Source organism: Cololabis saira, chromosome 19 (genome assembly GCF_033807715.1).
Source record: "Cololabis saira isolate AMF1-May2022 chromosome 19, fColSai1.1, whole genome shotgun sequence".
NCBI lineage: Eukaryota > Metazoa > Chordata > Actinopteri > Beloniformes > Belonidae > Cololabis > Cololabis saira.
Window position 1 is genome coordinate 375,993 of NC_084605.1, and position 26,342 is coordinate 402,334.

The 26,342-nt window shown below is 40.7% G+C and overlaps 1 protein-coding gene across 1 annotated transcript in view; it reads right to left on the reverse strand.

Annotated features, from left to right (window-relative positions):
- Window positions 1-17,908: 17,908 nt before the first annotated feature.
- The window catches only part of LOC133419837 (NLR family CARD domain-containing protein 3-like), a 46,307-nt gene continuing 37,873 nt past the window's right edge, over window positions 17,909-26,342 (reverse strand). The window contains exons 5-9 of the mRNA XM_061709293.1: window positions 22,512-24,306; window positions 21,794-21,970; window positions 19,259-19,435; window positions 18,939-19,112; window positions 17,909-18,291 (exon numbers count right to left, since the gene is read on the reverse strand). Coding sequence (XP_061565277.1) covers window positions 18,282-18,291; window positions 18,939-19,112; window positions 19,259-19,435; window positions 21,794-21,970; window positions 22,512-24,306 — 2,333 coding nt within the window. The 3' untranslated portion in view covers window positions 17,909-18,281. The remainder of the gene's footprint in view (window positions 18,292-18,938; window positions 19,113-19,258; window positions 19,436-21,793; window positions 21,971-22,511; window positions 24,307-26,342) is intronic.

Sequence of the window (26,342 nt, forward strand, 5' to 3'; positions counted from 1 at the left end):
TAGTTAATGCATTATTAAGCATTAATTAACAGTGTAATAATAGTTAAATAACCATTATTATGTATTACTTAACATTAATTAGCATATTAGTTAATGCTTTAATAAACAGTTAATTAATGCCTACTGCTCAGAGTTAATTGATACATTAGTAAGCATTAATAAACGTTACATGATGTAATTATTTATCCTTATGTATGCAGTACTTAGTATTAAGTAATACATTAGTTAATACATAAGTAAAACGTTAATAATGTCCCTAGTAATCATTTACTAATGGTGTTTATTTGGAGTGAATAAGCATTAAGTAACAGCTACCTAATACATCTACTAATCATTCGCTAATGGTGTACATGTTTACTGGATGGGCATTATTAAACAACTATTTAGAGTCTTAAGTAATCATTTCCTAATGGTGCTGTGTATGTTATCAGGTAGCTTACCTGACCTTATGAACGGTAACCTGACATAAACCTTAATAAATGTATAGGAGTGGCTCATAACCATTACTTAACCATTAGTAAAGGCTTGCTGGACCCTTATTGTAAAGTGTAACACATTTATCCCTTAGGTAACACATTATTAATGCTTAACTGCCTCATAAGCATTACTTAACCATAATTAACCATTAGTAAATACTATTTTGGACCCTTATTGTAAAGTGTAACACATGTATCCCTTAGATAACACATTATTAATGCTTAACTGCCTCATAAGCATTACTTAACCATAATTAACCATTAGTAAAGGCTTGCTGGACCCTTATTGTAAAGTGTAACACATGTATCCCTTAGGTAACACATTATTAATGCTTAACTGCCTCATAAGCATTACTTAACCATACTTAACCATTAGTAAATACTATTTTGGACCCTTATTGTAAAGTGTAACACATGTATCCCTTAGATAACACATTATTAATGCTTAACTGCCTCATAAGCATTACTTGGCCATAGTTAACCATTAGTAAATTAAGCAATCACATATAAAGAAGTTGGTAACACTTTACAATAAGGGTCCCTTAATTAACGTTAGTTAATGCATTATTAAGCATTAATTAACTGTTTAATAATAGTTAAATAACCATTATTATGTATTACTTAACATTAATTACCATATTAGTTAATGCATTAATAAACAGTTAGTTAATGCATTATTAAGCATTAATTAACAGTGTAATAATAGTTAAATAACCATTATTATGTATTACTTAACATGAATTAGCATATTAGTTAATGCATTAATAAACAGTTAATTAATGCCTACTGCTCAGAGTTAATTAATACATTAGTAAGCATTAATAAACGTTACATGATGTAATTATTTATCCTTATGTATGCATTACTTAGTATTAAGTAATACATTAGTTAATACATAAGTAAAACGTTAATAATGTCCCTAGTAATCATTTACTAATGGTGTTTATTTGGAGTGAATATGCATTAAGTAACAGCTACCTAATACATCTAGTAATCATTCGCTAATGGTGTACATGTTTACTGGATGGGCATTATTAAACAACTATTTAGAGTCTTAAGTAATCATTTCCTAATGGTGCTGTGTATGTTATCAGGTAGCTTACCTGACCTTATGAACGGTAACCTGACATAAACCTTAATAAATGTATAGGAGTGGCTCATAACCATTACTTAACCATTAGTAAAGGCTTGCTGGACCCTTATTGTAAAGTGTAACACATTTATCCCTTAGGTAACACATTATTAATGCTTAACTGCCTCATAAGCATTACTTAACCATAATTAACCATTAGTAAATACTATTCTGGACCCTTATTGTAAAGTGTAACACATGTATCCCTTAGGTAACACATTATTAATGCTTAACTGCCTCATAAGCATTACTTAACCATACTTAACCATTAGTAAATACTATTCTGGACCCTTATTGTAAAGTGTAACACATTTATCCCTTAGATAACACATTATTAATGCTTAACTGCCTCATAAGCATTACTTGGCCATAGTTAACCATTAGTAAATTAAGCAATCACATATAAAGAAGTTGGTAACACTTTACAATAAGGGTCCCTTAATTAACGTTAGTTAATGCATTACATAAGCATTAATTAACAGTTTAATAATAGTTAAATAACCATTATTATGTATTACTTAACATTAATTAGCATATTAGTTAATGCATTAATAAACAGTTAGTTAATGCATTATTAAGCATTAATTAACAGTGTAATAATAGTTAAATAACCATTATTATGTATTACTTAACATTAATTAGCATATTAGTTAATGCATTAATAAACAGTTAATTAATGCCTACTGCTCAGAGTTAATTAATACATTAGTAAGCATTAATAAACGTTACATGATGTAATTATTTATCCTTATGTATGCATTACTTAGTATTAAGTAATACATTAGTTAATACATAAGTAAAACGTTAATAATGTCCCTAGTAATCATTTACTAATGGTGTTTATTTGGAGTGAATATGCATTAAGTAACAGCTACCTAATACATCTAGTAATCATTCGCTAATGGTGTACATGTTTACTGGAACGGCATTATTAAACAACTATTTAGAGTCTTAAGTAATCATTTCCTAATGGTGCTGTGTATGTTATCAGGTAGCTTACCTGACCTTATGAACGGTAACCTGACATAAACCTTAATAAATGTATAGGAGTGGCTCATAACCATTACTTAACATTAGTAAAGGCTTGCTGGACCCTTATTGTAAAGTGTAACACATTTATCCCTTAGGTAACACATTATTAATGCTTAACTGCCTCATAAGCATTACTTAACCATAATTAACCATTAGTAAATACTATTCTGGACCCTTATTGTAAAGTGTAACACATTTATCCCTTAGGTAACACATTATTAATGCTTAACTGCCTCATAAGCATTACTTAACCATAATTAACCATTAGTAAATACTATTATGGACCCTTATTGTAAAGTGTAACACATTTATCCCTTAGGTAACACATTATTAATGCTTAACTGCCTCATAAGCATTACTTAACCATAATTAACCATTAGTAAATACTATTCTGGACCCTTATTGTAAAGTGTAACACATGTATCCCTTAGGTAACACATTATTAATGCTTAACTGCCTCATAAGCATTACTTAACCATAATTAACCATTAGTAAATACTTTTCTGGACCCTTATTGTAAAGTGTAACACATTTATCCCTTAGGTAACACATTATTAATGCTTAACTGCCTCATAAGCATTACTTAACCATAATTAACCATTAGTAAATACTATTCTGGACCCTTATTGTAAAGTGTAACACATGTATCCCTTAGATAACACATTATTAATGCTTAACTGCCTCATAAGCATTACTTGGCCATAGTTAACCATTAGTAAATTAAGCAATCACATATAAAGAAGTTGGTAACACTTTACAATAAGGGTCCCTTAATTAACGTTAGTTAATGCATTATTAAGCATTAATTAACTGTTTAATAATAGTTAAATAACCATTATTATGTATTACTTAACATTAATTAGCATATTAGTTAATGCATTAATAAACAGTTAGTTAATGCATTATTAAGCATTAATTAACAGTGTAATAATAGTTAAATAACCATTATTATGTATTACTTAACATTAATTAGCATATTAGTTAATGCATTAATAAACAGTTAATCAATGCCTACTGCTAAGAGTTAATTAATACATTAGTAAGCATTAATAAACGTTACATGATTTAATTATTTATCCTTATGTATGCATTACTTAGTATTAAGTAATACATTAGTTAATACATAAGTAAAACGTTAATAATGTCCCTAGTAATCATTTACTAATGGTGTTTATTTGGAGTGAATATGCATTAAGTAACAGCTACCTAATACATCTAGTAATCATTCGCTAATGGTGTACATGTTTACTGGATGGGCATTATTAAACAACTATTTAGAGTCTTAAGTAATCATTTCCTAAAGGTGCTGTGTATGTTATCAGGTAGCTTACCTGACCTTATGAACGGTAACCTGACATAAACCTTAATAAATGTATAGGAGTGGCTCATAACCATTACTTAACCATTAGTAAAGGCTTGCTGGACCCTTATTGTAAAGTGTAACACATTTATCCCTTAGGTAACACATTATTAATGCTTAACTGCCTCATAAGCATTACTTAACCATAATTAACCATTAGTAAATACTATTCTGGACCCTTATTGTAAAGTGTAACACATTTATCCCTTAGGTAACACATTATTAATGCTTAACTGCCTCATAAGCATTACTTAACCATAATTAACCATTAGTAAAGGCTTGCTGGACCCTTATTGTAAAGTGTAACACATTTATCCCTTAGGTAACACATTATTAATGCTTAACTGCCTCATAAGCATTACTTAACCATAATTAACCATTAGTAAATACTTTTCTGGACCCGTATTGTAAAGTGTAACACATTTATCCCTTAGGTAACACATTATTAATGCTTAACTGCCTCATAAGCATTACTTAACCATAATTAACCATTAGTAAATACTATTCTGGACCCTTATTGTAAAGTGTAACACATGTATCCCTTAGATAACACATTATTAATGCTTAACTGCCTCATAAGCATTACTTGGCCATAGTTAACCATTAGTAAATTAAGCAATCACATATAAAGAAGTTGGTAACACTTTACAATAAGAGTCCCTTAATTAACGTTAGTTAATGCATTATTAAGCATTAATTAACAGTGTAATAATAGTTAAATAACCATTATTATGTATTACTTAACATTAATTAGCATATTAGTTAATGCATTAATAAACAGTTAATTAATGCCTGCTGCTCAGAGTTAATTAATACATTAGTAAGCATTAATAAACGTTACATGATGTAATTATTTATCCTTATGTATGCATTACTTAGTATTAAGTAATACATTAGTTAATACATAAGTAAAACGTTAATAATGTCCCTAGTAATCATTTACTAATGGTGTTTATTTGGAGTGAATATGCATTAAGTAACAGCTACCTAATACATCTAGTAATCATTCGCTAATGGTGTACATGTTTACTGGATGGGCATTATTAAACAACTATTTAGAGTCTTAAGTAATCATTTCCTAATGGTGCTGTGTATGTTATCAGGTAGCTTACCTGACCTTATGAACGGTAACCTGACATAAACCTTAATAAATGTATAGGAGTGGCTCATAACCATTACTTAACCATTAGTAAAGGCTTGCTGGACCCTTATTGTAAAGTGTAACACATTTATCCCTTAGGTAACACATTATTAATGCTTAACTGCCTCATAAGCATTACTTAACCATAATTAACCATTAGTAAATACTATTCTGGACCCTTATTGTAAAGTGTAACACATTTATCCCTTAGGTAACACATTATTAATGCTTAACTGCCTCATAAGCATTACTTAACCATAATTAACCATTAGTAAATACTATTCTGGACCCTTATTGTAAAGTGTAACACATTTATCCCTTAGGTAACACATTAATAATGCTTAACTGCCTCATAAGTATTACTTAACCATAATTATCCATTAGTAAAGGCTTGCTGGACCCTTATTGTAAAGTGTAACACATTTATCCCTTAGGTAACACATTATTAATGCTTAACTGCCTCATAAGCATTACTTAACCATAATTAACCATTAGTAAATACTATTCTGGACCCTTATTGTAAAGTGTAACACATTTATCCCTTGGGTAACACATTATTAATGCTTAACTGCCTCATAAGCATTACTTAACCATAATTAACCATTAGTAAATACTATTCTGGACCCTTATTGTAAAGTGTAACACATTTATCCCTTAGGTAACACATTATTAATGCTTAACTGCCTCATAAGCATTACTTAACCATAATTAACCATTAGTAAATTAAGCAATCACATATAAAGAAGTTTACACTTTTTATTTAAAACAAAATAAAACAGATAACAGATAACATTTGTTATATGTATACATCTTATACATATATATATATACATATATTTATATTTATATATATATATATATATATATATATATATATATATATATATATATATATATATATATATATATATATATATATATATATACACACATCTGTGATAACAGATATGTAACAACAATTCACACAGAGGAGATCTTTGAACAAACATTATTTATTAACATAATACAATAACACAGTATGATAGGCTACCCTCTGTTTATCCTCCCTGGAAATGTCTGCTCCCTTTTGACATGATGAGCTATGAGTGGCACCAGTTCCCTCCTCCCCCTCTTCTCCACCAAGCGAAGCACCGGCTTCCCTGGATGTCTTCGCCCTGGCCGCCTCCGCGTGCTTTGCACCCCCAGCACCCCGAACACCCACTTCCTCCGCTTCCAGCCCCCAGCCATCCTGTCCCTTCCATACTGTGTTTTGGGGAAAACAAGTAAACGAGTTCCTGCTGAGGATCAATCGATCGATCGATCGGTCCTTTGATCTGAACATCATTCAAGCAAGAAGCAAAAGTTATTCTGTTATATTATGTTATTATATTCTATTATAGTATTATATTACTCTATATTATATCACATGTAGAGGAATTGGTGTTTTTATCTGTGTGTGTGTGTGTGTGTGTGTGTGTGTGTGTGTGTGTGTGTGTGTGTGTGTGTGTGTGTGTGTGTGTGTGTGTGTGTGTGTGTGTGTGTGTGTGTGTGTGTGTGTGTGTGTGTGTGTGTTAGTTTCAATTCAATTCAATTTTATTTATATAGCGTCTAATACAACAGAGTTGTCTCTAGACGCTTTCCAGAGACCCATACCCAGAACATGACCCCCGAGCAATGGCAGGTAAAAACTCCCCTAGTGGGAGAAAAACCTTAAGCCAAACAGTGGCAAGGAAAAACTCCCCTTTAGGAGGGAAGAAACCTTGAGCAGGACCAGGCTCATAAGGGGGGACCCTCCTGCCGAGGGCCAGACTGGTGGGTCAGGGACGTCAACAGCACAGCAGGCAGGTGGAAGCAGCAGCGGGATGACCGGGGGTGGGGACCGCAGGCCAGCACGCAGCTCCCGAAGCTCCGGCCCAATCAGCAAGTCCCAGGTTGGGGTGCAGGGTCAGGGAAAGACTTGTGCTCCGTAATGCAAGCTACAAGCCACCCACGACCACCTGCAGGACAAAAGAGAGAAAAGGGAGGAGAAGGGGGGGCCAGCAACGGGATGACCAGGGGTGGGGACCGTAGGCCAGCACGCAGCTCCCGAAGCTCCGGCCCAATCAGCAAGTCCCAGGTTGGGGTGCAGGGTCAGGGAAAGACTTGTGCTCCGTAATGCAAGCTACAAGCCACCCACGACCACCTGCAGGTTCCGGTGTCCAGCAAAGGATGCTGCAACATGGACAAAAGAGAGAAAAGGGAGGAGAAGGGGGGGCCAGCACAAGAAACTACAGGAGCGACTCTGACACACTAAAGTTTACACTACCTAGAGATTTACCAACACCAGCTAGAGGTTTACTAAACACTAACTATAGGCTTTACTAAACAGAAATGTTTTAAGTTTAGTTTTAAAGGTGGAGGTGGTGTCAGCCTCCTTAACCCATTCGGGGATATCCTTTTGGCGCTGCATGACGGTAACCAGATTACCAGTAACAGAATTGTCCACTGAGGTGAGAGAAGCTTGACTCACATTGTCACCTGCATCTCTTCTCATAGAGTGGCTGACATTATGCTTCACTGAAGTAGATGTTAGTACATTCACTCTTAGGGATGGGAATTGATAAGATTTTTTCGATTCCGATTCCATTTTCGATTCTGCTTAACGATTCGATTCTTTGTCGATTCTCTTATCAATTCTCATTTGGAAAAAAGGACAAGAAGCAATTTTAGTATCAACTTTGTTTTAATAAAACAAAGTTGATACTAAAATTCCTCCTCGATGGTGCCAGGGGGTTCCCACAAAATGATTTGTAATATACAGTAAAATATGTATTTAATATAAAATAATAATAATAATAAAATAAATATTCTTCTGTAGAAATTAACTAAAAACAACAAATTATTTTGTAGCAATTGCACAAGAATGTCCAGTAATATGTACAACACAACAAACTTAGTCACTGCTGGTGACATTCATCTATTCTGGCCTGATACTCTTACCTGCCTTGATGGAAGGAGAATCTAGAGGTAGATGCTCTTTAACTTCTCCATAGATGAGCTGACGAGCTGCAGCTGTGTCAGGAGCTCTGCTGTCCGCCGGAGCGCCCGGCTCGTCCGCGTGGCCAAGAGCGCAGCTCTTCTAAAGCATGAATTATGGTTCCGCGTTAAATCGACGCAGAGCCCTCGGCGACGTGCGCCGTACGGTGTGCGTCTCCGCGTACCCTACGCCGTAGGCCCTGCGTTGTTGTAACGCGGAACCATAAATCAGCCTTACCACACGCCGGCTGACTCCGCACTCCCAGCGCATCAGCCGGCCGAGTCCTAACAGTTTCCCCCCTTTGTTGAAATGTCCACATTGCAAGAATTGTCGCCCTGTAACCAAACTTTCGAGTGTTTATGCCGCTTTGTCCCCGTGTTTTCCTGCTGGGCGCAAATGCGCACGTTTTGCAACGTGCTTGGTGACGTCATTCACGCCGACTGGAATCGATAAGGGAATCGTTTGCGAAAAAGGCAAACGATTCCAAGGAATTGAAACACTGGGAGCCGGTTCTCACCAAGAACCGGTTCTCGATTCCCATCCCTATTCACTCTACTACGTTTGATTCTGCATGATGCCTCTGAACCTTCATATTTTCTTAATACGGCCAATTGCGCATCAGTTGCAACGAGCCCTGCTTGTAGCTCTAACTTTTTCAGCATTGAGCTGTAGTTGTAGTGAGCTGTAGTGTTCTTCTAAAGCCTGTTTTTTTTCAATGTAGCTGACTTAGCTAACAAAGCGGCTCTTTGTAATTCTACCTTCAAGCGTTCAGCTCGAGCTGATGATGTTGTAGAAGCAGAAGAGACAGACTTAGATCTTCTGGATTTCTTAGATGTGACTGACACACTATCTTCAGGTTTTACCTCATTGCTAACATTGTTAGCTTCTTCTTGGCGTAGCTTAGCCGCACGTATCCATGTATCCACCTCTTGCGCAAAGTCTGTGAAATCACTATTTCTTGGCTCAAACCAATCCCTTTGATCCGTGTTCATATTGTCCTCACATCCTATCTGGCAGAACAGGTCTTTAACATGCACGTTCATTTCACTGAACTCCTTTAACAGTGTTTCATATTTGGTCAACCGTACCTTTTCAATATTTTCCTTAACCTGCCACAGCAGCTGCTGATCACCTTTTACTCTGCAATAATCCAGTCTGTTCTCTGCTCTTCCATCACTGTCTGGTTTGGATCAGCCTCCAAACTGGACAGAACAGACTGCAGCGGACTATCAGGTCTGCAGAGAGGATAGTTGGGACTAACCTCCTGTAACCTTGAGGATGATCCGATAAACAGCGGCTTCAATTAAGAGGCCAAGACGGTCAGCGTGGGTCAATCTGCCATTTATTTAACATGACTAAAACTCTAAAATACCACAGTCGATGAAGGAAAAGAAGATAGACAGACATCACGGCTGGGGAGCCAACCACTCACTGCCTAGGACGCTGGGAGTAAAGTAAATCAGAAATCTTACAGAAAAGAAGTATAAACCCAACACACATCAAATCAAACCACCACACTATAAGTGAACTCCCAGCGCCTCGACCACACGGTGAATGGAGGACACCACCAGCCGCAACACTAGAAAACAGGAGAAGACAATTGTTAAAACCAATACAACTAAAACATAAAATACTAAACTAAAATAAACGGCAGTCAGTGCTATGCCTAAAAGTAAAAGAAAGCACTGTTAAAATGTTTGTAGGACCTGTTGTGAGGTTTAAAAATCATCTTTTACATACCTCTACATTTTAAAACAGTGACAGTTTCAGTCCTACAAACAGAGACCCACAATTAAAATCATTAAAATACAAATACCTCACGTTACCCTAACAATAAAACCACTATAAAGACAATGCTAAAAAACACTAAATGTTCCTTACCGGGGGGCAGAGAGTCAGGAACACAGAGAGAGTGACACCTTTGTCACACCTGCTTTTAAAGAGTTCCTGTGTTCCTCTTGATTGGTCCCAGCTGCTGACCTACTGCTACACTCCCATCTATCGACGACCTGTACCGGTCCAGGACCAGGAAACGGGCAGGTCGAATCTCTGCTGACCCCTCACACCCGGGACCAGGTCCAGGACCAGGACCAGGACCTGTACCGGTCCAGGACCAGGAAATGGGCAGGTCGAATCTCTGCAGACCCCTCACACCCGGGACACTGCCTGTTCCAACTCCTCCCTCTGGACGGCGCTACAGAGCTCTGTACGCTAAAACCTCCAGACACAGAGACAGTTTCTTCCGGCAAGCGGTTGCTCTGATGAACTCTCACAAATAACAGTCTCAGAGTAACCAAACACGTGCAATGAAAAAAATAAATAAATCATCTAGCACCCTCTTTAATATTCATGTCTGCCTCACTCTGCTGCACCTCTCACTTTTTATTTCTTTTGTATAATTTTTATCTTGTATTTTTTGCATAATTTTGTCTGTTGAAATTGTAAACAGGTCATACTTATTCTCACTACCTCAAACTGCTGCACCTTGAAATGTTTATACTGTACATAGAAATTCCACATTTGTTTATTGTTTATTTGTTTATTGTTTATCTTTTAATACCAAAGAACAAAATTACCGGAGTCAAATTCCTTGTTGGACAATGTTCGAACCTGGCCAATAAAGCTGATTCTGATTCTGATTCTGATTTTCCACATTTGCATCATCATCCATTAAAACATGCAGTTCTTTCTGTTTCTCTGTAAGTTGGCCCAGTATAGATCTTCTTGCAGATATTTTTAAATGCAGATTATATTCCAATCATTTAAGTGTTGGTTTAACAAATCTCTTTTCCTCGGTTGCACCTACCATCTCTTCTTTTCCTTTCCCCGTCATGATTGCCATGTGGTCGGTCGTTCCAGTAATTATCCAGGTTCCACTTGTTAACCAACAGTCACAAAAGCAGCCTTGGTAGGCTAACTGAGGACGTCTCTTCAGGTCCCTCCTTGAATCTTAAAACATGCTCCACTGTCCACAAACCTCTCCAAGGCTTCTTGTCCAACGTCAAGCAGGTTTTCTTACTAAATGTAGAGGTTTAAATTAGAACTTGAGATAGGTGCTTATGGCTTACTCTGTCCCAGTCAATTGTTAGCAAGAAGCTAACTCCACAAGTGGTGTTCGTTGCTAGCTTAGCAACACAGATCAAAAAGGTTAATTCCAGAAACGTTGTAGTAAAACAAAAGTAAGGATCTCCGTTTTATTACTCATTCCCAGAGTGTACATCCACTGGCAAGAAAAGTAAGCTGGCCAAAAAACACCTTTTGTAACTAAATGCAAAAGAGAGAGATAGCTTTGACTGAATCTCCTTATTCCACCACAGGTAATCAATGGCAGATGTGAAGGTAACTTTTTTTTTTAAATTGTTTCTTTATTTGGAAAGGACAATAAATAAAACGATACAGCAACACTCAATCAAATGAAAATGAATGTCCTTCCGGTTTTTCTAGTTTAAGTCACAAAAATTAACGTTTACATGAACTATGAACAGAAAGGGGGTCACCTGCCGCTGCTGTTGAACCAAACATAAAACCTAGTCGAGGTCAAAACAATGAATTACATATTACCAGTGAAATCAAACAAAATCTGCTCTCATGGGGGTGATAAATACAATCCAGTTATTCCAAATCTTATAAAATATGTCCCGTTGTGCTTTTAGTTGGAAGGTCAGCTTTACCATCCTAAAAATCTTTAAGGTGATACCGATCCAGTCTTCTAGAGTTGGTGGGGTCGGAGTTAACCTTCTCCTGGTAATTGCTTTCTTACTTGCCACCAAGAGCAATTGCAGCAATTTTATCTCTCGCCTACATTCCAAAACAGTAACATGACCTAGATATAACACGTCAAAACTCAGAGGAAACTGAATGTTAAAAACTGTGCTTACTGAAGCCTGGATACCCCTCCAGAACACTTTCAGCTTGGGGCAGTCCCAAAAAATTTTATAGTGTTTAGCCACAGTCGAGCCACATTATCTCCAACATGGCAAATTTGCCCTTTTGTATTTCTCCTGATACGGTGTCTTGAAATATCTAATAATATTCTTCCAAGGTGAAGGTAACTCTTAAAGGGCAAGTACACCTTTTATCAATAAATTCAACATCACAATAGATAAACACATGAATTCTTATACACTTTTACATTGTAACTACTCTATGTAATTCGAAATCAACACATATAATGTATATGAAATTATATATCATGAACTTATGTAACACATTTTTAATCATGTTAACAGTTACAAACTATGAACTGTTCTTTGGCCTATACAATGTGTTTTAATGATAATGGTGAACAAGAGAGTGAAAAGTTCCTTGTGGTGGTCGGTGCTGCTCCTGGTACTGAGACTAATCACAGACGAACACTTATTAACCACAGTAAACTGAACAAGAGAAAAGATCCAAGTTTTACTGAAGAATTTTGACTTTCTTTGAAGTCTTAAAAATCATCGTAATATCCAGAAAACACTTACATATTTACTGGAACAAACTCTGAGGAATTAATTGATCAAGTCAAGTTCATTTGTGTTTCGTGTTTCATGAACAAACGCTGTTATTTCCACAGATCTCTTCACTCTCGCTTCATCAGTGACGCAGAGAGAAACTTTAAAAACCTGACAAAGCTGAAAACACGACAGCAACAACTAACACGAGGTCTGTTGCAAATAAAACGTTCATCCTAAATGACTTCTTCTCAACACGTGAGTTGGATTTTCTGTTGTTGACGGAAACGTGGATTAAACCAGGTGATGACAGCGCCTTCACTGAGCTCCTCCCCCCTGGCTGCTCCTTCCTCAGCTCACCGCGATCATCTGGCCGTGGAGGCGGAGTTGCTTCAGTATTCAGGGATGACTTTAGATGCAAGCCTTTCTGTGTGAATAACTATTCTTGTTTCGAAGTGCAGTTGTTCACAATAGATTGTGCTTGTCCGATCTTATGTGCTGTTGTCTACCGTCCACCTAAATATAGCAAAGAGTTTATGGAGGAATTCTCTGAGTTTTTAGCTGAGGTGGTTCCTAAATATGATCAACTCCTGATCTGTGGGGACTTCAATATCCACTTGTGCTGTCCTGATAAAATGGCGAACGACTTTAAATGCCTTCTGGCATCATTTGATTTGACTCAGTTTGTGGATGGGCCAACTCATGAAGCCGGGCACACTTTGGATTTAATCATTTCTCATGGGCTGCCTGTCACAATGGTGGACATTTCTGAGACTCCCATCTCAGATCACTTGCCCATAATTTTCAGTGTCCCTGCTCCTCCCCCTGTCAGTAAGCCTCCGGCTCCAGGTTCTCGCCGTCGGATTATTACTTCTTCAACAGCTGGGGAGTTTTCTGTTGCTTTTGTGGACTCTGAATTCTCTACCCTTAATAAGAGTGTTCCTCCTGAATGCCCTGACAGCTTTCTGTCATCTTTTTATTCTACATGCACTGGGATCCTGGACACTATTGCTCCTTTTAGGCGCAGGTCCTCTAAACCTAAGGCTGACCCCTGGTTGAATGGCTCTACCCGGACCCTCAGACAGCGCTGCAGACAGGCAGAGCGACGCTGGAAGAAGGATAAATTACATGTATCGCTTGAAATACTGAGGGACAGTCTCACTCAGTATCAAAGGGCTGTGAAAGAGGCAAAGTCCAAGTATTTATCCAATATTATTTCTACTAGTGGACATTGTCCTCGTGTGTTATTTAGTACTATAAACTCTGTTGTGAACCCCCACACCTCTCCTTTGAGTGATGCTACTGTATCCACCTGTGAGGACTTTTTACACTTTTTTACTGACAAAGTGAAGTCTGTCAGAGCACTGAGCAGCTGCAGTACAGGCTCGGACCAGCCTGTTACTGCCTCACACTCTGTCGTGTTTGACCATTTTGATCCTATTTCTCTTTCGTCCCTCACTGATATTGTGGTACATATGAAAACTACAAGTTGTCCTCTGGACATTCTTCCAACTAAATTGCTAAAAGAGGTGCTTTCTACTGTTGGGCCTTCCCTCTTGGTTTTAATGAACACTTGTCTCAGCTCAGGATGCGTCCCTGATTCTTTTAAACATGCCATAGTGAGACCTCTTCTTAAAAAAGCACATCTTGACGCCAGTGTTCTGTCCAATTTTAGACCTGTTTCTAATCTGTCTTTTATTTCAAAGGTCATCGAGAGAATTGTTTTTAATCAACTGCAATCGTTTTTAGAAAATAACTGTGTGCTTGAAAAATTTCAGTCTGGGTTCAGGACAAGGCATAGCACTGAGTCCGCACTGTTGAAAGTGCATAATGACATTGCCCTTTCTGTTGATGCCAAATGTCCTGTAGTTTTAGTTTTGTTAGACCTGACAGCGGCATTTGATACAGTGGATCATTCAATCCTCTTGTCTCGCCTTAATCAGTGTGCTGGTATTCGTGGCACAGCACTGAGATGGTTTAAATCGTACCTGACAAACAGAAGTTTCTCTGTAATGATCGGCGACCTGTCCTCCTCTGCTGCTCCTTTGTTCTGTGGCGTGCCCCAAGGCTCCATACTGGGCCCTTTATTGTTTTCTCTTTACATGTTGCCTTTGGGCTCTATCATAGCCAGGCACAACCTATCTTTTCACTGCTATGCAGATGACCTGCAAATTTATCTTCCTGTGCTTCCAAACAAAAGTGGTGCTCTTCAAACCCTTTATGACTGCATTGCAGAAATTAAAATGTGGTTGGGGCGAAATTTTCTGCACCTAAATGAAGGTAAAACAGAATGTATTTTATTTGGTGATTCACCACACTCTGGTGATCTATCTTTTAAAGTAAAAACATCTGTGAGGAATCTTGGAGTTATTTTTGATAGCAGCTTAAAATTTGACAAGCAAATTGACAGCGTGGTCAGGACCAGTTTTTATCAGTTACGGGTTTTAACAAAAGTGAAGCCATTCTTAAATCGCGCAGACTTGGAAAAAACCATTCATGCTTTTATAAGCTCTAGAATTGACTACTGCAATGCGTTGTATGTTGGTGTCTCCAAGTCTTCTCTTAACCGTCTTCAGCTTGTTCAGAATGCTGCTGCACGCTTTTTAACTAGTACTCGACGTCGCGAACACATCACTCCGGTTTTATTTGCTCTTCACTGGCTTCCTGTTTCTTTTAGAATTGATTTTAAAATTTTAATCTTTGTTTTTAAAGCCCTCAATGGGCTTGCCCCTCTTTATTTATGTGAACAAGTGCGAGTTCAGAACTCCACTAGAGGCCTACGGTCCTCAACTCAGCTCCTGCTGGAAGTCCCCAGGACCAGGACTAAACTCTGGGGTGATCGGGCCTTCTCGGTAGCTGGACCCAGGCTCTGGAATAAGCTGCCCCCAGAAATGCGCACCATCACTGACTTTGGGGTTTTTAAATCCAGACTGAAAACCTGGTTATTTAGACTGGCTTTTAATACATAGTATTGATGTGAAATATTCTTAATTTAATTTTAATGGTTTTATTATGTTGTTTTTAAATTGTTTTGTTTTAATGTGGATTTTAATGGAAAGCACTTTGGTCACCCTGTGTGTTGTAAAGGGCTTTATAAATAAAGATTGATTGATTGATTGATAAAGGAAAACTTGGAATAAAATGGAAACATGTCCTGCCAATCTTGCTGACCTTTTTAACCCCGCGAGAGCCGTGCACACACACAACACTAGAGGCAGGCTGGTACATTTCCTTCCTTTGAGCTTTAAAATCATTTCGGTAAAAATACTTTTTCATATACGGCAACATGTCTCTGGAGAGAGCTGCCCACCCTAATCCTAACCCTAACCCTAACATCCTAACCCACCCTAACACCCTAACCCTAACACCCCAACTCTAACCCTAACACCCTAACACCCTAACACTAACCCTAACACCCTAACCCTAACACCCTAACACCCTAACACTAACCCTAACACCCTAACCCTAACACCCTAACCCTAACACCCTAAAACACTCTAACCCTAACACCCTAACCCTAACACCCTAAACACTAACCCTAACACTCTAACCCTAACCCTAACACTCTAACCCTAACACTCTAACCCTAACACCCTAACACCCTAACACTAACCCTAACACCCTAACCCTAACACCCTAACACCCTAACCCTAACCCTAACACCATAACCCTAACACCCTAACCCTAACACCCTAACACCCTAACCCTAACACCCTAACCCTAACCCTAACACCATAACCCTAACACCCAAACCCTAACACCCTAACACCCTAACCCTAACACCCTAACCCTAACCCTAACACCCTAACCCTAACCCTAACACCATAACCCTAACACCCTAACCCTAACACCCTAACACCCTAACCCTAACACCCTAACCCTAACCCTAACACCATAACCCTAACACTAACCCTAACACCCTAACCCTAACACCCTAACACCCTAACACCCTAACCCTAACACCCTAACCCTAACACCCTAAAACACTCTAACCCTAACACCCTAACCCTAACACCCTAAACACTAACCCTAACACTCTAACCCTAACCCTAACACCCTAACCCTAACACTCTAACCCTAACACCCTAAACACTAACCCTAACACTCTAACCCTAACCCTAACACCCTAACCCTAACACTCTAAACACTAACCCTAACACTCTAACCCTAACACCCTAAAACACTCTAACCCTAACACCCTAACCCTAACACCCTAAACACTAACCCTAACACTCTAACCCTAACCCTAACACTCTAACCCTAGCACCCTAACACCCTAACACTAACCCTAACACCCTAACACCCTAACCCTAACACTGTAACCCTAACCCTAACACCCTAACCCTAACACCCTAACCCTAACACCCTAACCCTAACACCCTAACACCCTAACCCTAACCCTAACACCATAACCCTAACATTAACCCTAACACCCTAACACCCTAACCCTAACACCCTAACCCTAACCCTAACACTCTAACCCTAACCCTAACACCCTAACCCTAACACCCTAACCCACCCTAACCCTAACACCGTAACCCTAACACCCTAACACCCTAACCCTAACACTCTAACCCTAACCCTAACACCCTAACCCTAACCCTAACACCCTAACACCCTAACCCTAACACCCTAACCCTAACCCTAACACCCTAACACCCTAACCCTAACACCATAACCCTAACACTAACCCTAACACCCTAACACCCTAACCCTAACACCCTAACACCGTAACCCTAACACCCTAACACCCTAACCCTAACACTCTAACCCTAACCCTAACACCCTAACCCTAACCCTAACACCCTAACCCTAACACCCTAACCCTAACCCTAACACCCTAACACCCTAACCCTAACACCATAACCCTAACACTAACCCTAACACCCTAACACCCTAACCCTAACACCCTAACACCCTAACCCTAACACCCTAACCCTAACCCTAACACTCTAACCCTAACCCTAACACCCTAACCCTAACCCTAACACCCTAACCCTAACACCCTAACCCTAACACCCTAACCCACCCTAACCCTTACCCTAACACCCTAACACCCTAACCCTAACACTCTAACCCTAACCCTAAACACTAACACCCTAACCCCTAACACCCTAACCCTAACCATAACCCTAAATCCCTAACCCTAACCATAACCCTAACACACTAACCCTAACACCCTAAAACCCTAACCTTAACACCCTAACCATAACCCTAAATCCCTAACCCTAACCCTAACCATAACCCTAACACACTAACCCTAACACCCTAACCCTAACTCTAACCTATACCCTAACCCTAACCCCCGCCCCGCCCCCCCCCTCTTCTCCCCTTCCAGAACTCACAACTATCCTCTCATAGTGCACTCACTAGCCACTTACGAAGACACCGATCCTCCATAATCCGACTCCACTCATAAGGAATGAAACTCAAGTTCAAATTAAAGGCTACATTTTGATGTATTGTTTTTTAACATTAATATAATAACAATAAAGACGTTTTGACCTAACATGAAATAAATGAATATATGAGAAGTTTGTAGAACGCTGGAATTCAGAAACTATGCACATCATCATCTGCATCATCATCATCATCATCATCATCATCATCATCATCATCATCATCATCACGGTCCAGTCTGTCCACACAAACTGGTTATGCTTCAACTCTGAGGACGATCAGGACACGACTCATCCGTCCTGGACTCTCTCATCATCTCCAGCTGTAGAGAGAAGAAGAAAGAAGAGAGCAGATAAAGGAGTGTTTGCAGAGATCCCTCCATCAGCTGTAGAGGAAGAAGAAAGAAGAGAGCAGATAAAGGAGTGTTTGCAGAGATCCCTCCATCAGCTGTAGAGAGAAGAAGAAAGAAGAGAGCAGATAAAGGAGTGTTTGCAGAGATCCCTCCATCAGCTGTAGAGAAAGAAGAAAGAAGAGAGCAGATAAAGGAGTGTTTGCAGAGATCCCTCCATCAGCTGTAGAGGGAAGAAGAAAGAAGAGAGCAGATAAAGGAGTGTTTGCAGAGATCCCTCCATCAGCACATCCAGGACTTCAGAGTTCAGAGCTGCAGTGGACCAGCTGTGTGTCTGAACATGCTGGAAGGCCATCAGCTGGAATACTCCTTTATTTCTGGACACGTGAACACCAGCACAACACTGGTCTACAACAAACATCTGGACCCTCTGATTGGCCGACTGCTGTCTCTGTGTTTCTGTCCAATCCTGCAGCCTGTCATCATCCTCCTCTCACAGCTTCATGAGGAAAGCAGCTGCTGAGAAGCTTCAGCTTCACTGGAAACACTGATATTTGATACCAACTGGTTTTAGTAGAAAACTGCTGGAAGCAGCAGAACCGAGTCCAACCTCCACTGACCTGATAGTCTTCAGCTGGTAGTCTGGACTCTTCACCAGATCAGAAAGCTGCTTCACATCTGCAGCCTTCAGGTTGTTGTTACACAGCTCCAGATGTTTCAGATGGGAGGGGTTGGACTTCAGAGCTGAGACCAGAGAAGAACAGCTGATCTTTGACAGACTGCACCTCCACAATCTGAATAAAGAAACCAGAGAAGAAGAACTCAGAGCAGTCAAATGGTCAGTGTGGATCAGTAGAAGATCAGCCTGATGTCTGCAGGTTAGTGTCAACACAACTTTCACATCAGATTCATCTGAACACACAACTAAAACATGTCTGACCTCAGAGTCTCCAGTCTGCAGTCTGGACTCTCCAGAAATCCACACAGATGTTTCACTCCTGAATCCTGCAGGTTCTCGTTCCCACCCAGGTCCAGATGTTTCAGATGGGAGGGGTTGGACTTCAGAGCTGAGACCAGAGAAGAGCAGCTGATCTCTGACAGACCGCAGCCCCACAACCTGAACAGAAAGTAAAACATGTTCCAGTCTCATCAGAGAAGTGTTTCTTCAAATATCAACTTTGTCATCAGGTCCATGTGGGTCACCACCGTATCTGGACTTTATAAAACAGGTTTTACAGTTTTGTTACATCCATGATGTGGGTTCCTGGTTGTTCCTCTGACATGTTCACCTTTACTGAACATCCTGAGCTTTTCTGGTCCAAGTCTGACACTAGATTAAGATGAAAACACCAACATACACACCAATCCTTTTGATTAGTGTTGATGTTCAAATATTGTTCAAAGCAGCAGTTTACCTAATAATTCTGTTACAACTGAGTTTATCAGTTAATATCTTACTTTCAGATAAAGATAAGAATGATTGAATTCTGTATATTTATCAGACTAATTCAACAGATTCTGAAGTCTGTGTGAAACTAAACATCAGGTTCTGTATCGCTTGCACTTGAAAAGTTTGAACAACTAGTTGAACAACTAATGATCTGCTTGATTAAAGGACATTTCTGAATTAAACCCCCACGGGAGGATCTAAGACACTTCCTGTCAGGACGATCACTTTGACGCTCCACCTGTAGCCGTCAGTCCAACCTGTCCAGGTCTGAGGCCTCGTTTACACGCAGCAACAACGCTGCTGTTTTCATCAGTTTTAGCCGTTCGTTTACACCAAAACGAAGCTCAAAGTCTCCAAAAACCCTCATTCCTGAAAACTCCGGCCAAAGTGGAGATTTGCTTGTAAACGGAGAGAAACGGACATTTAGGCTTCAGAACGTCTCATTATGGACAGAAACGTCACCAGCGTCATGAGTTTACGGTTTGTTTGGCTGCTGTGATCATGATGGATGCTGTTAAAGTAGTGCTGGTTTTTACGTTTGTGCAAACACTTTTCATCTGTTTCATTTGCATTCACAACTGTTGTATTATGTGGAGGAGCAGAGGAGAAGGAATGCTCGGAGCTCTGCAACTTTACATCAACTTTATCTCCAACCAAGACAAAGGGTTGCCTGGCAACGGCGTCGGCCTCGTGTTTTGATCCGACCAGGGCGAACCGCTCGCTGGTGAGAAAACTCAGAAAACGAAGGAGTTGTCCCGGAGGAATGGCGTGAGAACTTCAGGATGTCGCGGTCATCGCTACTGTCCCTTTAGGAGTTACTGCACCCCCACATAGAAGATCAGACGACTTTCATGCTCGGACAGTGTCATGAAAAAAGTAGCTGCACCCTCTACTAAACTATTACTAGGTTGGGTCTGTTGGTGACCTGTTTTATTTTGAAAGAACATCCTTGTGTGTTTAGTTCTTTCTTTGACTCCCCTTGGTCCCGTCCATCCTGATTGTTTGCACCTGTGTCTCCTCAGTCCTTGAGAGGACATGTGTCTCTTCCTGGCTGTTGGTCCGTCTGTCTTCATTCCTGCTCTCTTTCAGTCCCGGCTGGTTGTCAGTCTGACGCCTCCCACTCATCTTCACCATTCTGGTTCTGCGTTAAATCGACGCAGACCTACGGCGTAGGGTACGTGGCGACGTGCAACGTACGGTGCGTGTCGCCGCGTAGCCTACGTCGTAGGTCTGCGTCGATTTAACGCAGAACCATAAATCAGCCTTAAACCACAAACACTCACGCAGACCGGGTCGGATCAAAACACGGGTTTTATTCCCCACTTCTCCAGCTAAACGCAGTTGCTGGCCAGCTCTCTGCGGTGCAATTAACCCCAATCTTCAGATAAAACTAGTTTGTTGAGGAAAAAATATTAACTCTTATTTGTAGCTGCAGAGGAAAAAAATAATCTCACGAGGAAAACAAAAATATTGCTCACGCCTCGGAGCCTCTTCAGCATAATATAGCGGTCAAAAAAAAAGAAAAGAGAAGTAAGAGGGATACAAAACATGTACTGTATGTTGTACTATTATACTAATTTATTGAAACACATAGTTCTTCAGTAGGGATTTCATATGAATCCAGACCGTTAATAATCATTATTTTCTCCATAAACCGCTCCCTGGCTTCCTTGTTTAACGTTCCCGGTAAATTCCAGTTCCTTTCCAGCAGTTTAACATCTTTTTTTTTTGCGTTCCGTCTGTTCACTTGGTGAAACAGAAAAGCGTCCCATCTTCTCTCAAAACAAATGCAGCGACGGGACAGGAGTTTTCCGGCAGTACGCGCTGGTGCTCATGGGAAACGTAGTGTTCTTTCTGGTAAAGCACTACCGCTTTTGTCCAAAAGATGCCGCCAAACTCAGAAAAGCTGAAAGTTACGTTGTGCTGCTTTAAATATTTCATGAAAATGTTTTGAATTAAAGTAGTTTTGTCACATGTTTGGAGGATGATAGGTGGATAAATGTGTAAACGTCTCCATGAACTGACCCCAGAGCCTCCAGTCTACAGTTTGGACTCTCCAGTCCACCAGACAGAACCTTCACTCCTGAATCCTGCAGGCTCCGGTTCCAACTCAGGTCCAGTTCAGTCAGATGGGAAGGGTTGGAATTCAGAGCGGACGCAACAACTTCACATTCAATCTCTGAGAGCAGACAATTAACAAATCTGTAATGAGAGAAAACATGATGTCAGTTGTAATAAAGTGTGAGTTAAAGCCAGACTGAACATCTGTTAACATCTGCAGACTTTGTCTGGATCTGCAGATGAAGGAGGGAACCGGCTTCGTTAACGTCTACGTCTGTCAGAGTCATCTGAAAACATCGGATTTAGGACATAAACTCATTTATTCATGGACATTTTTCACCCTGAAAATCTTGAATGAAAGTGAACAAGTGTGGAGCTGAACTTTTATCAAGTATCCAGATAAAAGATGTTCAAGCTTTTAAGCTGTATTTAGTGTTTTTCATTAGTTTTCATTGGTTGTTTCATCTTTCTCCGTTACACAGATTCATCTCTGAGCAGCAGAAACATCAACTAGATCAAGTGTTTGAAACATGAACCTCTGGTTGAGGTGACATGAGGTGTCCCAGAATAAAACAAACACATCTGACTTCAAAAGTTTTCATTTGAAGACCAAAACAAGATTTAAAGAACTAAACTGCTAGTTTACACTAACTGATGTTGTTATTGATCCATCTGGACTCACCGAGCCTTTCTGCAGTTCCTCACAGCTGGAATCAGTCTCCATCGACCCCCTGGTGTTGTCTTGTACTTGCTCAGGACCAACTCATCCAGAACCTCCTCCGACATCTGCAGCATGTAGGCCAGAGCTGAACACTGGATCTCAGAGAGGTACTCCCTTGATCTGTTCTCTGACTTCAGGAACTCTTGGATCTGCCGATGAACTGAGAGGTCGTTCATCTCCATCAGACACTGGAACATGTTGATGCTTCTGTCAGGAGAGATTCTGTCAGTGTTCATCTCCTTCAGGTTGTTGATGACTCTCTGGATGGTTTCTGGATCGTTCTCCGTCTGGTTCAGCAGACCTCCTAACAGTCTCTGGTTGGACTCCACACAAAGACCATGAAGGAAGCGGACAAACAGGTCCAGGTGGCCATTTTCACTCTCCAGGGATTTCCACATGACTCTCTTCAGGAAGTTATCCAGAGATAAGTATCTGTAGTAGTCTTCTCCCAGGAAGTTCTTCAGCACACGTTTGTTCCTGGTGGACCAACAGTGGAGCACGTAGACTGCAGCCAGGAACTCCTGGATGCTCAGATGAACAAAGCAGTAGACGGGTTTCTGGAAGACCTCACACTCTCTCCTGAAGATCTGGGTACAAACTCCTGAGTACACCGAGGCCTCTGGGACATCAAGACCACACTGCTCCAGGTCTTCTTGGTAGAACATGATGTTTCCTTTCTCCAGATGTTCAAACGCCAGCCTCCCCAGCTTCAGGAGAAGGTCCCTGTCAGCCTCCGTCAGCTCCTGTGGACTCGTCTCATGTCCCTCCTGGTACTTGTTCCTCTTCCTCTTGGTCTGGACCAGCAGGAAGTGGGAGAACATGTCAGTCAGGGTCTGGGGCAGCTCTCCTCTCTGCTCTGTGGTCAACATGTGGTCCAGAACTGTAGCAGTGATCCAGCAGAAGACCGGGAGTTGACACATGATGTGGAGGGTTCTGGATGTCTTCATGTGGGAGACGATGCTGCTGGACCGCTCTTCATCCCCGAACCTCCTCCTGAAGTATTCCTCCTTCTGGCCGTCGGTGAAGCCTCGTACTTCTGTCAGCCTGTCCACGTGTTTGTGAGGGATCTGATTGGCTGCTGCAGGTCTGGAAGTGATCCAGATGAGAGCTGAGGGAAGCAGGTTCCCCTGGATGAGGTTGGTCAGCAGCACGTTGACCGAGGAGCTCTGTGTGACGTCAGACACGACCGGACCGTTGTTGAAGTCCAGGGAACGTCTGCTTTCATCCAGGCCGTCAAAGATGAACAACGGTTTCCCGGCAGCCAGCTGCTCTGCTGTGAGCTTCTGCAACGATGGATGGAAAACCTGGATCAGCCTGAGAAGACTGAGCTGCTCATCTCCGATCAGGTGCAGCTCCCTGAACGAGAGCAGAATCACCACGGTGACGTCTTGGTTCTCCGAGCCCTCGGCCCAGTCCAGAGAGAACTTCTGAACCGAGAAGGTTTTCCCAGCGCCAGCGACGCCGTTGGTCAGAACCACTCTGATGGCTCCACGTTGGTCAGGTAAGGCTTTAAAGATGTCCTGGCACCTGATTGGAGCGTCATGGAGGCTCTTCATCCTGGAAGCTGTCTCCAGCTGCCTCACCTCATGTTGGGTATCAACCTCTTCACTCAGTCCCTCTGTGATGAAGAGCTCCGTGTAGATCCTGTTGAGGGGGGTTCTACTTCCTGGTTCATCAGTTCCTTCAGTCACATGTTCACATCTGCTCCTCAGACTGGTCTTATGTTCATCTAGGACCTGCTGCAGACCAGCATCTGCTGAAAAACACAATGAAGAGGAGGTCAGAGAGATACAAACTCCTACTGCAGTCAGTGATGGGGGGCCTCCAGGAGCTAAACCAACCCGGGTTAGGAACCGGTTTGACCGCTCAGTCCACCGATGCCGGTGAAGGGTCAAGACCACCTCAGCTTCATCGCCCTGCAGACTGCAGGTACCGTTGAAGAATGTGGAAAACGTAAACACTGGTCACTGCCGGGACAACCATCTGAAACCCCCAAGACGAAGGTCACCACGGTTGTATCGGGTAACAGACGTCGAACGGTGGAAAACATCGGTCGTTGATGAGAGGAACATTGTGAGAATCTTCAGGTTAAACCCTAAAACAAGCGTCAGTGACATCAGCAACCCCCTCCAGAGGGCAGGAGTGAAGGCATCACCATCTACAGCTCACCGGAGAAGACTTCATGAACTAAAGTAGACGACCCATCAGTAAGAAGAATAGGAATACGACTGTTAGGATTTCATGAAAGTGTTAAGAGTGTGAAGGGTTTCTTACACTGGTGGTTTTCTCTATATGCAAAGTTATCTCCTATTCAGCAGTTCAGCTATAGGTCAGCTGTTTTTATCTAGTCATGGGGTCAGCCTCTGTTTATGGCTCGACTGTTTTCTTTAGATGCAGGGTTTAGATAGTTCAAATACGTACCATTTGATAAGAGAAGACGATTGGGAGAAACAGATGTTTAGCATTGGGGGGTCTGATCTGTGATCTGGGTTGACACCTCAGGTGGGAGACAATCAGAGGAGATGTGGGTGTGACATGTTCGGCTGTCTTTCACGCAGCTGCTCCACCAATGGGGTTCAGGTACTAAGGACATCTCCCTTTTAGTATAAATACGACTGGATTGATGACCACTGCGTGCATTTCTCCCCTGAGAACTGAACCTCCAGCCGGAAAACATTGTGCATGATATAATTAAAGCTTGTATCAACTTTGATTCTATTTCACTGGTTTTCTTATGGTTCACCAGACAAACGAACACGAGGATTTTACAATTTGGTGACCCCGACGTGATCTGGCTGTTTCCAGGAGAAACTGACTGTGGAATCACGGAAGAGGAGCGCTGGAGAATTCATGCAGACAACCAAATCTGACTAGTCAAATAAGGTAAGCAGAAACCGCTTGATGAGTAGAAATTCTGCACATTGGATTTATCAAATTAATATTGGTTGTCTGATTTTCTCAAGCTCATAAAGATTAGAAATAGATTTTGAGACATTTATTGTTTGTTAAATTTTATATAGATAGGTTTGACTTTTGGTGGTTCGTGCACAGTGTTTAATTTTTATTTATTTTTTTAAGTTTTAATTGGAAAATCCGAATTGGGCTCTGTTTTAGTTTAGATTAGTAGTCATAGAAAATCAAAGGTGGGCTTGGTTATTTACACGGGTTAGAGTCCCTCAGGTGCAAATCCTGTAAACTGTATTTTTCTGTTTTAGTATAGCAAAAGCAAACCTGCAGGTGAAGGTCAGGGACCTTCGGGGTCGGGGACCCCATTAGATTAGAGGTTTTAAATTTCCCGAGAAACTTAAATGGTGAGGGTGTGGCCGTGAAGATACTAAGATCCATGTTGACATGAGCCAAGAGCTGCCAAAGAAACATAGATGTTGATGGTGAGCATTTGAGGATAAGGAATAGGACTTTGATCGGCCTTTGTGACATTACATGTAACTCAGCAACTGCTGGCGCGCCTGCGATTGTGTGAGTGTGAACATGTACTGCTGTTTAATTTGGGCAGTTAGAAAAGCACTTAAAAATCCGGGTTGAATTCGGTCAGCTGTTAGTAGTTTAGTAAAAGAAAGAAATAATTGTTGCGGGTGGCTTTTTCCGATTTAAGTAGATGACCCATGTTATGATTGATTATATAAAGAATAATTTAAAATCAAACTGAATATGTAAACTGTGTTGTTAACTAAATGTTTCTCTGTGTGAAGCTGAGGTACATTCCTCTGACTTCTCACCATGCTGTACCAGGCACGAGATAAGGCCCAGCTATACACTTGGGGCCACCCCCCC